The following is a 14,828-nucleotide window of genomic DNA, read 5'->3' as shown; positions in this document are numbered from 1 at the left end:
CTTTAATGAATCGTTAATTTCAACAGCACTGTCAGAACCATAAATCAAACATAACACTATAATGACATTAAACACTGATATACAGTATCTGTAGTTAAATCCAATTAAAACACACCTATAGTAATTAGTAATCAGTGTGACGCTCATAGAAACTATATATGAAAGTATGTACTGCAGAGATAGAGCAGAGGAGTTTATCTGGCTTAAATGTTTACACTTCTAATCATGGGGAATATGTAACACTGTCTCTGTCTTCATTTTTTACAAAAACAGATACATTAGTTTTTATTGACACTGTGTAAAAATATCAATTACTGCTGGGATTAAAAAAAATGTGAAATAGCTGCTATCACCATGACTTGTTTTTTAAATTTTTAAGTGGACAAATTTAAAAACTAAATATTTACTGCTCTGAATCATTGGTCACTTTTTTGTAACGCCTCCGTCAGGAGCCTGTGGGAACGATGACGCCAATGATCTGGTCATGGTAAGTGTTGCGCTGTTGCCAATTTTTAATCTGATGCTTCAATCTGTGCAGCATCCGGTGACCAATTATGATCTAAGAACGCAGTCAAAAGTGGAAAACTTTTGTGTGAACAAACCTGATACAAATCTAATTTGAATCTAATGTCATCCACTGAATTACAGACGAGCATCGAACCAAACTCTGTGTTGACAATATTCATCACATTTTCTCCTCATATATACAACATAGTGACAAACTGTACTCACTTGTGTGATAACCAGCCTTGGCTGAATGGATGAAGACGAGGCACAGTGAACACACAGCAGTGATGGTGATGAAGATGGTGATGATGAAGGTGAGGCCACCATTTAGGATGAAGGTGTTTGTAAATGAGATATAAAGCAGTGATGAGATGAATCATGAAAAACCACAGCAACTTTGGCACTTGTCTATTTAATATGTATTGTTATTTTCAATCTCTTACACCTGTATTTATTTACTTAGTTCTTTATTCTGATCTGCTGCTGCTACCTAAACTCTTTTGGATGAAATTTCAAACTGCCGAAATATTATTCCATCACAATTGTGAAACAAGTGTTGCAGTGGTTTTACGTGACAGACAATGATGAATTCAGAGAAGAGCGCAAATGTAAATGACAGTGTCTTCATGGCAGCATCTTACCGTCCACAAAATAATCAGAGTGCCAGAGACCACAGAGGTTAAAGTCCAGCAGGAAGCTAATGAGACACAGATTATAGCACATGGGATAAACAAAACATGTTTAATTTATCATCACAACAAAAAAACTGTATGTATCACAGCTGCTCTAAATGAACAGCATTGGTTATCAAAATATTTTTATGTTTCTGTAATCATGTAGAAGCTCTTTAACAAAAAAGATATTTTTAATCCTAAATTATAATTATTATTGTTGTCCATGATAATTCAAATAATTCAGTACTGTTTTACAAATGTTATGCTTGATTAATTCATGACTTCTCAGAGAAGAAGTCCAGTTTTATTTGCCAGATAAATAACAATAAGATTTATGACAGGTGGTCTAATAAATGTGTTAAGCACTATACATCTTGACAACCTGACAATTTAATGCCTTTGGCTGCGTGGTCACAGATGCAGATGCATAAAAAAACCAAATCCATTTAACTCCTTATTCCCTTGACAACCATGACAAAGTGAGTTTTTTTTTTTTTTAAATCTCGCTCTTTACTGAGAGAACCTTGGGCACTTACATCAGTGCATGAGAGAAGAACCACCTTATCAACGCCACCATGCCGTAAAATGGCTGCAGGAAGAAAAAGAACATTAATACAAGAACTGCAGTTTGATCTATACAAATGTTGAAGGTAGATAAGGCACTAGTTTAATTAGTTGTGTGTATTAAATGGATAAAATGAAGATACTATCTGCCACAGATGAATGACAAATTAAAATTGAGTGCAGTGATGATGACACTCACGCTGAGCAGAGGTCGAGCGCTGCTACTATGATGATGATGATGGCTGTTTTTACACATTGCCTGGTAGTCGAACAATGACACTCTGAAAACGCACAAGCATTCACATGAAAACAGCTCATGGATTAAAAAAACACTGAGTTTTAACACAATCATTATTTAGCCCTTGCTTTAATTGTGTGCTTCATCAGGTGAACACATTTCCATAGCCTGAATCCAATTGTTTTTAATCTAAATGTAGATTTCTTGTATGAGTTTTTTTTTAATTTTGAGCTTTTCTTGGAAGCATGTTTCTTGTTATGGTCAAATGTATTTTTACTTCAGAACCATAAACACAGTATACTTTATGTATGACGACCATTACCTTATGCAGAGTTTAACATTGCATATCAAGTTTTCATGTGAGTAGTCTTGAAACTTAATCTCATTAATCTTTCATAAAATGTTTTTTTTTTTTCTTTCACAAACAACACATGAGTTAAAGAGATGAGGAAAGCAGAAGTCAATCTTACTTTTTATACATCCCCATCTTGATGAGTGAAGCCATGACAGACCCGTCAACCTCGCCAAAGAAACGACCGACCTGGAAATGACAACAGGAAGGTAACTGAAATTCAATATCAATATCAAAATCAACACTGATGAAAAGACCTTGTGTCATTATTTCATTTAACATGCTAACAGCTGTTTTCTGGGTTAGTTTGTTCAACACAGAGAGTAGTAACTGATTTTGCTGTTCATTTGTAGCCAACATGAAAGTTGTGGTGCTGGGATGAGGAGTGTATATTTTGAATTAAAGGACCTGAAGAACCAATAAAGGCAATAATACAGAGTTTTTCGGTCACAGTTTTGGTAATATTTACTGTATACATACTTTTTCTTCTCACATAGAGACAACACCGCTGCTATGTAATTTCATGCACTAATAAAGATTCTGCAACATTTAAAACAGAGTCTGTGTAGATTGTGGGTTGTTCAGTCATTGTCGATCAAATCTAATCAACCGACACCTACACACATACTAACCCTGATGCAGATTAGTTCAGTTTTTGGCAAATAAATGCTTCACAAATACTTCACCAATTTCCGGTAGTGTCCCACAAGGTATCATATTAGGCCCTACTTTATTGTCATTATAAATACACAATTTGGGGCCTGTTTTCACACCATATCTCCCATTATGATGCAGATGACACTCAGCTGTACCTTTCAACTAAATTTAGCAATCTATGAATTTCATTGAGGATGTAACATCATGAGTGGGATTGGGCTATATTTAGCTAATTCAACATAAAACTGTGGTGATGTACAAATGTCTGCAACCATTATCAGCAGTCCCATGAATTCTATCTTTTATTCTATTAGTAAAGTAAAATCCTTTGCACACACTTCCTAGTAAATATTCTGTCTATTTTTTTAATCAATGCATTTTTTATTCTTTTTGGGCTGTGCTTCCACAATGTTGACGCAATTCAACCTCCTTTCATTTGCCGTTATTTATTTTTGATTCGCAAAAATAGTTAGTAAACAAATCAAATTTAATCAGTAGCTCTTGCAGATATTAAAAGATAGAACTCTGCAAAGTATACAATCTGTAATCCAAAATTAAATTAATTTTATTTCCGGAAGACATTTGTGTCCTTCTGTCTACAACCTTGAGAAAAGACAGCATGTTTTTAAAACAAGAATAAAATACATCTGAATTCATTCCATTACCCTTCTCTCTGATCCATGTGTGTGAGTGTGTGTTTTGTCTCAGCAGTTTACATATCCAAGGCTGCTCCAATGTACATATTTTAACTCTATTCAGACCTGGTATTAACATCTGTCCTGAAAGATCTGACTATTCACACAAGCTGCATTCTGGATGTGTCACTTATGAGTACTTTTCATCAGACTCACTTCCCCTGCACCATATGAAAATACACATACATAAATAATTTCTGTTCGCAAAGACCAAATGTCCATGTGTTTGTGTATATGTGTCTGTGCCAGGTACAGATACAGAGAAAAAGAGAGAAATTAAAGTTTGTTTCCCCCCTTGAACTTCATAGAACGCACGTCAGTGGAAAGGGCCCTCAAAGGATCATCTTCATTTATTCTTTTACGTCACATGAACCAGCCATTTCCTCAGCAGTGTGTCTAGACTGTTATGTCCACCACAGTTTGTGTTGATCAGTCAAACCTGTTTGCAGGCCTGAGGATGATCCTGCAGTAGCTTTTTGGACAGGGTCATTGATCAAAGAGACATTTCCTCTGCACATGGCCCGGCACCACTAGCAATAACAAGGCCTGGGTTTTGCTTGGTCACGCTGCTCACTTCACTTCCTCCCTCTGACAAATTTCTTTTAGTCAGCACCTACTTAATTTCACTGCTGATTAAATATTTACCATGCCCTGCAACAAACTATGGGCTCCTTCACCACACCAGGGAGTATTCTGGGTGTTTCCACAAACTTCCTGTAGAAAGTCCAGAGCTCAGCAAAACACTGAAGAAGCACTTCATCATAATATCTGCTTAGTAAGGCGAGTGGGAATGCAGCAGACAATGCAAATAATAAAAAAAAAATGAGCATCTACAGTAAATAATTTTCTGCTCTAAAATCCCTCAGTCTATACCACAACATTTTAGCACTGTTTCTACAAGCTGTGTCACGTCTCCTTTTTTTTTCTCTTACAGCGTCAAACAAATGCTTCAAATTTTCCGTTATATATTTGACTTCATTTGCTTCTGACACAGGCTGGAATCCTTCCTAGAACACAACAAAACCAAACACAGGCTTTCAGGTGATGGAGTGCTCCCCTCTGGCAGCAGCTCCTACATTATGACTGTGCTGATTGAACGTCTGGCTGCCTCTGTTTCTGATCACATGAGGGGCATTTACTGTCAAGTAATCATTTCTTTGTGTGACAAACTGCACCAAACAACCAGTGTTATATTAAACCTATGGCCGACCACCTGGGACACACTGCACACTGTCATCACAGGAAGCACTATTTTTCATTCCGGCTTGCTCACATTCACACCTACAATTAGAGGTGTGATTGAGAAAGGTGAAGTACCCAGAGAAAACACAAACTTAACAGAGAGCAAGAACATGCAAACTCCCCATAGATAGCTCCTGGTCCTGGTCCACCAGCAGGTTTGAACCCTCAACCTTCTTTCTATAAGGTGCTAAATTTAGCAAAAGTACCTGATGAGAGGGTTGACGTTGTTATTTTCTGAATGAATCCACAGACAGCTAACAGCTGGGTAAGATTTATACATCATCACATCAGAGACAAAGTACATCCACAGTGTTTCTCTGTCACAACGTTGAGAGACTGCATGTTAACATTCAGTCAGTGGCTTTGCACTGCAACTGGAGCTCCATTTGACAGCCTTACAGGAGTCATGGGGCCACTAGACAATGACCTACCCTCATCTGGCCTCTGCAGGTCCAGCTGTTGCAGCACAGCTGGCACCCTTACGGTCACAGAAGCCAAAATGTAACACAAACATCACAGGTTTCACTCCTGGAAGCACACTAAATTAAACACACATTAAACAATGAGGTAAAAAAAATCTCTCAGCTGAGGAGGAGATGTGAAGCAAGAAGTGGTTGCAGCTGCCTACTCTGCTGCATATGTGTGTATTTATAGTAGCAAAGTGGGCTCAGGATTAATCCTCAGATATATGGCTCCTAATAGGCTGAGTTAATCCAGAGCTAACAAGCAGCTGTCAGATGGCCTGCAGGTTCACAGTCGGCATGATTCTATACAAAAGAAGATACTGTACATTTAAATCAGTGCAATGTATAGAAAACTGCTTTGGCCAAGAAATCAATAAAACCATCCATTGTCTACTGCTTTATCCTCCACATGAGGGTCGCAGGGCTGCTGGTGCCAATCCCAGCTGACAAAAGGCAAACATGCAAAGTCCACAGAGAAAGGCCCTGACCAGGATGCAAACCAGCAACCTTCTTGCTGTGAGGCGACAGTGTAAGCCAAGAAAAGAAATATATATAAAAAATAAGGTAACCTGATTGTAGTAGGTCAAATAATGAAAGACAAACAGATAAGGGACAATCCGGAAAACTTTCCTTGTCCCTCTTTCTTCCATCTGTCCAATCATTATCAACACCACTTGTCCTTGACGAGGCTGACATTGGATGAGAGGCAGTGTACAACTTCAGTGTATCAAAGGGCAAACATACAAAGACAACAACTCACATTCACACTTTTCACACCTAAACTTTCCATAAGCAAATAATAATTTTAATACTCACAGAATAAATGTTTAGTAGCTAATCTAGAGTCATCCTTGGGATGCCTACAATGTGACTGACAGTTTATGTCTGTCGAAGGACAAAGCAAATAAAAAAACTATGTTTTTTCTCCACAAACAGAAAAAGTCAAATAAATACCTTTAGAAACTCTAAAGGTGCTACATTTCTATTTCTATTATATCAATAGTTATGTGGTCATATTATTTTATTACACGAAAATATTATCACACAAGTGATTTTTGATGACTCGAATGTGTTTTATCATTTAGAGTCCAATCACAATGCTTTCTCAAATATTGAGATGGCAAACAGTTGTTGAGCTTTGGTGGTGATTCTCAAACCTGGTGTGACACGCATTCAGCGCTTATAGTTCCTAAAAACACCAATCGATGTCCAAGATAACCCTCTCAGTTGCCTTGTGTTTTTACCAGACACATGTGGAATCACACGACACTCTGACACTGCATCTTTAAACTGACGCAGGTTCCGACTTTAATTAGCTTCAGGCTTGAGTGAACTCAGCCTGGACAGATCACATCCATCATGTGTCGGGCAGCTCTCTCCACTCTCATTCAGCTCCATACACAAGGTCAGATGAGGCCGGCAGGTACAGCTGCTGCTACATCTCATTGCTACAAACACACACACACACAATCATATGAATCAGCCAGATGCCAGATGTTGTTTATAAGCACATGAAATGATCCAATAAGCCTGACGCCAAACTTCATAGTACATCCAATGGCACAGACACCTAATTGTCAAAGGAATAATCTTTTGCACTAAGTTGATTAAACCGACCAAAATTACATTTAATTATCAGATGGCTTCAGGGACCTTAGCAGCTGGTTTTTGTGTCTTCTGTTTTCAGTGAATTTCAGTGAACAGAGCCATTCACACGCCGCCAGCCGTCAGGAGCAATGTGGGGTTAAGTGTCTTGCTCAATGACACATCGGCATGTGGACCAGTAGAGCCTGGAATCAAACTCAAAACCTTCAAGTTGAAAGATGACTCGCTCTACCACTAAGCTACCATCGCCCAAGGTACATTGTTGCAGCATGGTACTCGTGGTCAATTAGGGTCCCAACTTTTTTACAGAACTAGAGTAGTAATCTATTTAAACCACATACATACAGTCTGAAAGATGCAATTTTTAGGGTCCAGATGTTCGATGGAATCACAGCAAGGTATAAATGAAATAAAGGATCTCACCTCATTCCTCTCTTTTGACAGCAAGACAAAGCCGTTGTTGTCAACCAGGAAGCAGTTCAGATCCTGGACAGGAAGCAGCAGAGACAAATGAGTCGACTGAGGATGGACAACATATAAGTAGTCAAATATTTGATTTGAACGTGAGCAAAGTTAATCCTTACAGTGCTCTCACAGCTCAGTGGACACACGCCTTCAGTGTTTGAACACTGAAAGAAAAAACATACAGAGAAAAAGGTCATCCCTCACAAAGAGGAAAGCAACAGCCTCACAAACTAAGCTAAATTACTGATAAATGCCACGCACCTTCCACAAGCTCACTAAAGAAATACCATCTAAAACACGTGGCAAGTAAACAAAACTAAAAGTTTAAGTTCATGCCGCCAACATCACACTAAACAGGATGTAAAATAAAAGCACTGTGTGAGTGATGCACTTGCTTTAAAGAAATAATAGCGAATCACTTACGTCTGTATCACTGGGCTGGAGGCAGCAAAGTGGAGAGCCACGTAAGATGTACAAGGACAAAAACAATAAAACATCACATTAATGTCATACATTAACACATATATATACTGTATATATATATATATATATATATACTGTATATATATATATATATATATATATATACTGTATATATATATATATATATATATATACACACATGTGTGAATCACTGGTGACAGGATGTGACTGTGTGTTTGATGACTTTGAAATCATACGAGTAAATGTTGGCAGTGAATACATTAATCCAGTCTGTCACAGCTGTCTGCTCTTACTAATTACATTATCTAGACCATCAACTTCTACAGGACATCTGCACACATTTAGCTGCAGCTCTGCTTCCGCTTTACTGAGGTTCAGGAGACGTCCGCAAGGTCAAACACCTGTGACTGAGGAAGTGTGTCAATGTTTGCCGGGGAAATTCTGCAACAAATCAAAAATGTGGCTAAACAAAGGTCACTGGGAGAATTTTCATGCTCATTTCAACTAAGCTGTTGGTGGTCTTTACTGAGTCGTAAAAGATGGGCAGGTAAGTCAGCCAGATAATTGCTGTGATGTTAATTCCGACATAACACCATCTACTTAAATTAATTTAGCTGTTCTACTTGTTTGTGTCATCCACCATGCAGACAGTTCTTTATGAGGTTTTCCTAGTCTTAAAATAAGTCTTTTAAAGGTTTCAGGTTTTGAAGAGGAAGCTTGAAAATGCAAAGATTGTTTCTGGTATACAACGACTACCACAGTTACCCATACACACAGGAAAAGGTTTAGAGTTTATCTTGCCATAGGGTCAGTAATTCTTACGCACTAGACCTTTAAAGGAGAGCAAACATTACAAGAAGCTCTCTCTCTCTCTCTCTCTCTCTTTAAGCAGGAAACATAAAGGACAAAACATTTAAATGATATAATAAAACTCCAGTTTAACTCCTGTTGAACATTGTAATTGTAATTTATTCTGTACACACTGTACTTAGATTTTAATTAAAACTCTTAATGCTTCAGTTCCCTAATGAGCGCAACGGAAAATTGAAGAAATAACCTCTGAATCCAGAGGATTATTGAAGCATCAGTTGTTCATCCTCGGAAACTCACTTATCACTGATTGCATGCTTGGACTCCTTTCTGACTGCTGCCTCTCTGTGTGGTGCAGTCTATGCTCCCACAAATCAGGCTTATATAAAACATGATAATCCACCACATCTTATATGATAGCTTGGCCTAATTCTTTGACACATGCAGCCCTCTCTTGCCTCAAAGGTCAGCAGCACAGCCACGGCTTTCAGATAAAGAGTTTGCACAAGACAGTGTTCAGAATAAAGTTTCCCGGCAAAGTCGGATGCTGGTTTTTAACATTACTAAAATAATACCCAAATGTTGCCTTTCTGGTGTGACAGCCCCACCTCACATATAGGCGTCTGGTGGATGATGCAACTTTGCATGTAAACCTGGAGAAAACCCATGTGCACACGGGGAGAGAACAGGCAAAGTCCACACAGAAAGACCTTGGTTAAACTGGGTTAGTGAACCCAGACCTTCTTGCTGGGAGGCAACAGTGCTAGCCACTACTTTGCTGTGTGGTCTTTGTGATATACAGTATTTTTCCGAGTCAAGGTTTGGCTCAATATTTGTACTCAACATTTGTACCCAAATGTTTAAATGCACTTATTGTAAGTCGCTTTGGATAAAAGCGTCTGCTAAATGACATGTAACATGTAATATTCACTGTGTTATAGGTTTAAATTATGATGGAGCATTACCACAAGCCTTTATCAACACGTAACTATTCTACTGCAAGACTGAGGGATAAAAACATAAACTGTTTCCAACATGTATGAGTTATATTAGCGTAGAAGACTGCAGACTCTGCGATTTGCTAATTGCATTGTTTCACTGATTGGATTTGAACTCGATTCATTGTTCAGCCCTAAACATAATATGATCAAATGAGATGGTGTAATCCTCTGAAACACAGGTCAACAAAAAATGAACATCAAGCTGAAAATAGGAGAGTGATTCCTCCAGTCACCTGCTTTGTGATGGTCCAAAATCTCTTCTCCAGCATATTCAAGGACATCTGCACCCCGATAGCTAAAAATAGAGAGAGAGAGAGACAGAGAGAGACAGAGAGAAAGAGAGCTGTGAGACAGACACAGCACAGGTTTTGCTGTGTACGTGGTGGAAAGCACGTGGAGGACAGGAAATCAATTAAAACCTGGGTTCACCTCTGTCGTGTCTTGACACTAATGAAGAGATGTAAACACTGATCAGCCTGATGCTGTGTGTGTGTGTGTGTGTGTGTGTGTGCGCGTGTGTGTGTGTGCGTGCGTGTGTATTTCACTCTGTAATTCTCTGGCTCTGTAGCAGCTTCGTTAGTGAATAGTGAACATGTTCAGTGTATCAATTTATTGACTAAACTCAGTACCATTGCAGCTGCTTAGTCAAGCCACAGTTTTTCCACGTGTTGTGTATGTAGCTAGTTAACCGAGGTAAAAGTCTAAGAAAAGCAGAACCAATTTTTCCATCTGTTTTTGCCTCATTAAGGAGGTTACATTTACACGGTCAGTTAGTTAGTAGATTTATTGAAAAATTACAGATTTCCATGAAACTGTGTGCTTGAGTGATTTGGGAGCTTTTTGGGGCTTGTTGGATATCTACAGTATATGGTCTGAATGCCAAATATATTAACGTCTCCAGTTTTCTGAAATTAAAGCTTAATATGCAAACATGCAATCCTTGAATCATCTTAATTTATTAACTATCGCTTTACCCTACACATGAGGGTCGCGGCAGTCACTGAAGCTAATCCCAGCTGACAAACACACACTTAAGAGATAGCTTTCTTAGTTTTCCTCTACACTTATGAAGAGGTTCCTACACTTGGAAATTTACTTTCAATCTGATTCAGCATCTTTCAGACCAGCTCGATGTGGCTTAAAACAACACCACGCAATATTTTAACCATACAATAACAACTTCAGAATCATTATGGCGGGGCACTGACTTGCATTATGGGGAATGGTGCGTCATTCATTGAATCTCTCTACTTGCACTATGTGAGTTTGTCTGGTAGGAAGGAGCACTGTGAGATAATGTGTGATGTAATCAGAGCCGGTAAAATCAAGAGTAATGCTGGAGGTCGTGTAAAAATGCTTGAAGTCAGTCACTTCAGGAAGGTGCGAATACAATCACCATGACTGTTGTGCAGCCTTGCATTGTTTCCAATCATTTTTCCAACTTTCCCAAATCTTTAACCAAACGTCTTCTTTTCTATACAAGTCAAATCACCGTGATGGAGGCTGTTTAATCATTCACCACTGCTCATTTAGATCAGTCTTTCTCAAATAGTGGGCTGGGGGATTGGACAGTGCTGTTTACACCGGGATGTGTTGCAGCTCCTCTCGTACATTGAATGCAGAGAATGAGAGTGAAAGCAGAGCAGTGAATCAAAGACACTAAACACATCTTTCTCTATCTACAATTAGATAAATCAACATAATTTTAAATAGTTGTACTTCTACTTCTGTAAGATTTTTTTTATTGAAGAGACTCACAACGTAATGAAACTAAAGCTAGAAGTTGTAGTCATCATAGACATAGAATTTTGAATAGGCCTATTCAAAAGAAACAATCACATCCATCTTTGCATATTTTTAACAAGTTGAGTTCCACCAAACCACAAGTCACATTTTGCTTGAGAGTAGGCGTTGCTGCTTTTATTTTAACCTTAGGCTGCATCACAAAATGTGAGCAATGCAAGAAGTCTAAATATTCAGATTGAAATCAAGGTCTCACTAAATACCAGAGAGGTTTTTCATCAAGTAGAAAATGACTGCAGCTTCAGTTCTAACTGTAACTGCTGCTACACAAGACGCAATACTGCTGTCTGTGTAGTGTATGTAGGAATTTATAACTCCCTGATGGTCGCATAATTTCCTTGTACTGATTTGCATTGGTCATGCACAAATTTAGCCCCCTCCTCAGAGCCCTATTTTCAGTATGTGACTGGTACAAAGTGCTGCTGCATGGATGTTAAAGAGCAGCAAGATATATGAAAACCTTACTTCAGTACATTTCTACATTTACAGCCTTTCCCCTGAAAGATGCTGCAGCTGAAAATAATTCTATGAAATTGGTGAGAGTGAGTCAGGACTGTAAAGGGGTGGTCGGGACAAAATGAAAAAGCTGAAACTCTCTCTCTCTCGCAAAGCTGATTTCTGTTGGTTCATCACTACCAGAGACGAGTGCTTAACAATTCTGATTGCAATTTTTCTGACCGATAAAGCAATTACAATATAATTTTGTTTGAGTCAAGGTTTAGTTCAGTATTTCCGGTGTAATAGATTTAAAATGTGATTAGGCGTTACCACCACGTCACCAAGAAAACTGTAACTACTCTATATTCTAGAGAACTTCAAAGATATTAAAAAGATATATTTCCAATCAATGTACATTTTTCAATGTGAAGAGATGTTCTACAGTTAATGTCTGCAGATGTTTCCAAGAGTATTTAGCCATAAATTATAGAATTTAGCAGAGGCTGTCCCCTCACTGCGTTTTTTAAATGACTTTTTTTCATTTTAGACCATGTTGAATTCCTCAACTCAAACTACGATGACAGTTACTAAAGGACGACGTCATTTGTAATGTTTTTGATCGATTTTGGAAGTTTTCATCTCTAACCTTTTTATCGCAAAGTCCAACATTCCCCTTAATGACAACTGGAAGTTCAGCCCGACCAGAGACTCCTCATACAATGTCATCATTGACACATTTGCTTTCAGGGTTCCTGACTGGCTAAGATGAGATTTTGAGTCCAACTAGTTAAACAAAGTTATTTAATTTTAGTGTCATTACATGTGTCTGTTAAAAGTGTATTATATATCTTTTGTTTTACTTTTGAAAGCCAACATTATGTATAAAGGGCATTTAAAGTGGGCTACTTTTAGTTAATATTTGTATTCGTGGATGGACAAGCTGAAAACATAAAGCCTCTGGCCACTTGCCGTTGCTGAGCCATGAAAAGAAAAAAAAAATGTAATGTGACGCTGCATTTGTTGCTCAGGGGAGTTGTGACCTTTGGGTCGGTCATTTAAACCTCTTGAGGCATCACTCTCCCTTTATTCCTTTAAAAATATCCGGGCTGCAGAGTCAGTGGTCTGCAGCTTTACTCTGCTGTTTCATTTCATTTCTCAGTTTTTTTTTTCCTCCCCTTTCCTGTCAGCAATGTCCTCATCACCACCTTTCACCACTGCAGCTGCACCTTTTTTGGTGCAGTCCTTGAGGACAGGTCCACAGCAGGACAAACACACACCTGAGACATATATTCCAGATAGAAATAATTTCTTTTTTTGGGAGGAGACACACATTTTACGGACCAATTTACAACACCTACTTTCAGGCATTAAACATGTCTCTTCTGTTTCTGGTGGAGGTCTCAGTGTGGTGTTTTCTTTATTTTATTTTGTGGTTTCCCTCTGCAACTTTGATACAAAGCACAGCCAATTTCAGCACATCGATCTATACGTTTTATCTCATCTACAACACGCACATCAAACCCTTTTCTCTTGACTAGAAAATATGCTTTCATTATTATTATTTTCATTATTCCAGGCCCCATCGATCTGTTCTGAGTGTGTATGCTGTTTTGAAATGGTTCCATTGGCATACACGCAGTTATGTGTGGGTTTTTTTTTTGTTTTTTTTTTTTACAATGATAAATGCACCCATTATGTATACTTCTTACTCTGGAATCAATCTAAGCTGATATTGGCCTGGAGGCCAAGCACACCCTGGACACTTCACATATTCCATTAAAGAGCCAATATACAAGCAACCACTTACATTCACATTAACCACTATGGTCAATATAGAGCCACCAATTAATCTAGCCCTAAACTGCATGTCTTTGGACTGTGGGGGGAAGCTGGAGTACTCAGAGAAAATCCATGCACCCATGGGAAAATCATGCAAGTCCACAGTTAAAGAGTCCACTCAAACAGACCATTGATCCAAGAAAATAACCTACTATGAGGCATTAGCGCTAACCATCAAACAACCTTGTTGTCGTCTTGGTAAATCCTCCTGGGTTTTTTGCCTTTAATGATAGGACAGATTGAACTTGAAAAGGGAAGAGAGCGGGGTCGACGTGCAGCATGTGCTACAAATTAGAATTAAAGCTGCGGCTGCTGCAAAGGAATTAATCCACCTGTTAGGAGATTCTTTTGAAAAGAGAGACATTTAAAGAAACCGACTGGTGTATTATTGTTAAATGGAGAGTTCGATGTTATAGTGGGATCTGTACACTTGTTTTCCATGCAAAAATGTGATGAAAATTAAACCAGCAATTGTGATGGTTGCAGAAAATTAAATCATGTTTTCGAATTCTTAACAATGTTCCGTCTGTCTAAATATGCTGGCTGAACCTTTGCGAGTCTGGTAAAGGATAAGTCTGGTGATATTTTATTTAAGTACTCTGTGTGTGTGTGTGTTTGTGTGTTCTTGTATTTGTTTCATCTCCAGGACATTTTCTGACAAAAAACACTGACCTTGCCAGGACTAGTAGTCCTCGTGGAGACCAAAACCTGCTTCTAACGATGCAGAGCTTAATTTCTAAAGGAACTGGTTAAGTTTACGGCTGAGATTTGAATTGTGGTTATGTTAAGGTTAGGTTTAGGCTAACTAACTGGTTCTGGAAGTTAATGAGAGTCCTTCAAAGAATAGTTGTGCAAGTTTTATTTAATAAGTGTTTTTATAACGTGCTTTTCCAATCTAAACAAATTTTAAAGCACCAAAGGTGCTCTGATACAACACTGTACAATACATCCCCTCGACACACATTCATGCTGAAATGTCTTTGGAAGCTGCAGTGGAACCATTTTACCACAAGGTGGTAGCATATAAGGT

General features: G+C 38.4%; 1 protein-coding gene across 5 annotated transcripts in view; it reads right to left on the bottom strand.

The window, feature by feature from the left end:
* The window catches only part of LOC131469715 (voltage-dependent calcium channel subunit alpha-2/delta-4-like), an 82,818-nt gene that overhangs the window by 15,719 nt on the left and 52,271 nt on the right, over positions 1–14,828 (bottom strand). For all 5 annotated transcript variants that reach the window (XM_058644986.1, XM_058644984.1, XM_058644987.1 and 2 more), the window contains 9 exons: positions 9,952–10,013; positions 7,887–7,901; positions 7,583–7,627; positions 7,422–7,484; positions 2,454–2,524; positions 1,945–2,026; positions 1,718–1,770; positions 1,149–1,204; positions 733–753 (listed from right to left, as the gene is read on the bottom strand). In XM_058644986.1, the coding sequence (XP_058500969.1) occupies positions 733–753; positions 1,149–1,204; positions 1,718–1,770; positions 1,945–2,026; positions 2,454–2,524; positions 7,422–7,484; positions 7,583–7,627; positions 7,887–7,901; positions 9,952–10,013 (468 nt within the window). The remainder of the gene's footprint in view (positions 1–732; positions 754–1,148; positions 1,205–1,717; positions 1,771–1,944; positions 2,027–2,453; positions 2,525–7,421; positions 7,485–7,582; positions 7,628–7,886; positions 7,902–9,951; positions 10,014–14,828) is intronic.

The sequence above is a fragment of the Solea solea genome, chromosome 12 (assembly GCF_958295425.1).
Source record: "Solea solea chromosome 12, fSolSol10.1, whole genome shotgun sequence".
Taxonomy (NCBI): domain Eukaryota; kingdom Metazoa; phylum Chordata; class Actinopteri; order Pleuronectiformes; family Soleidae; genus Solea; species Solea solea.
The sequence above is the reverse complement of the archived record's forward strand: the minus strand, read 5'-3'. Positions and strand labels throughout refer to the sequence as shown.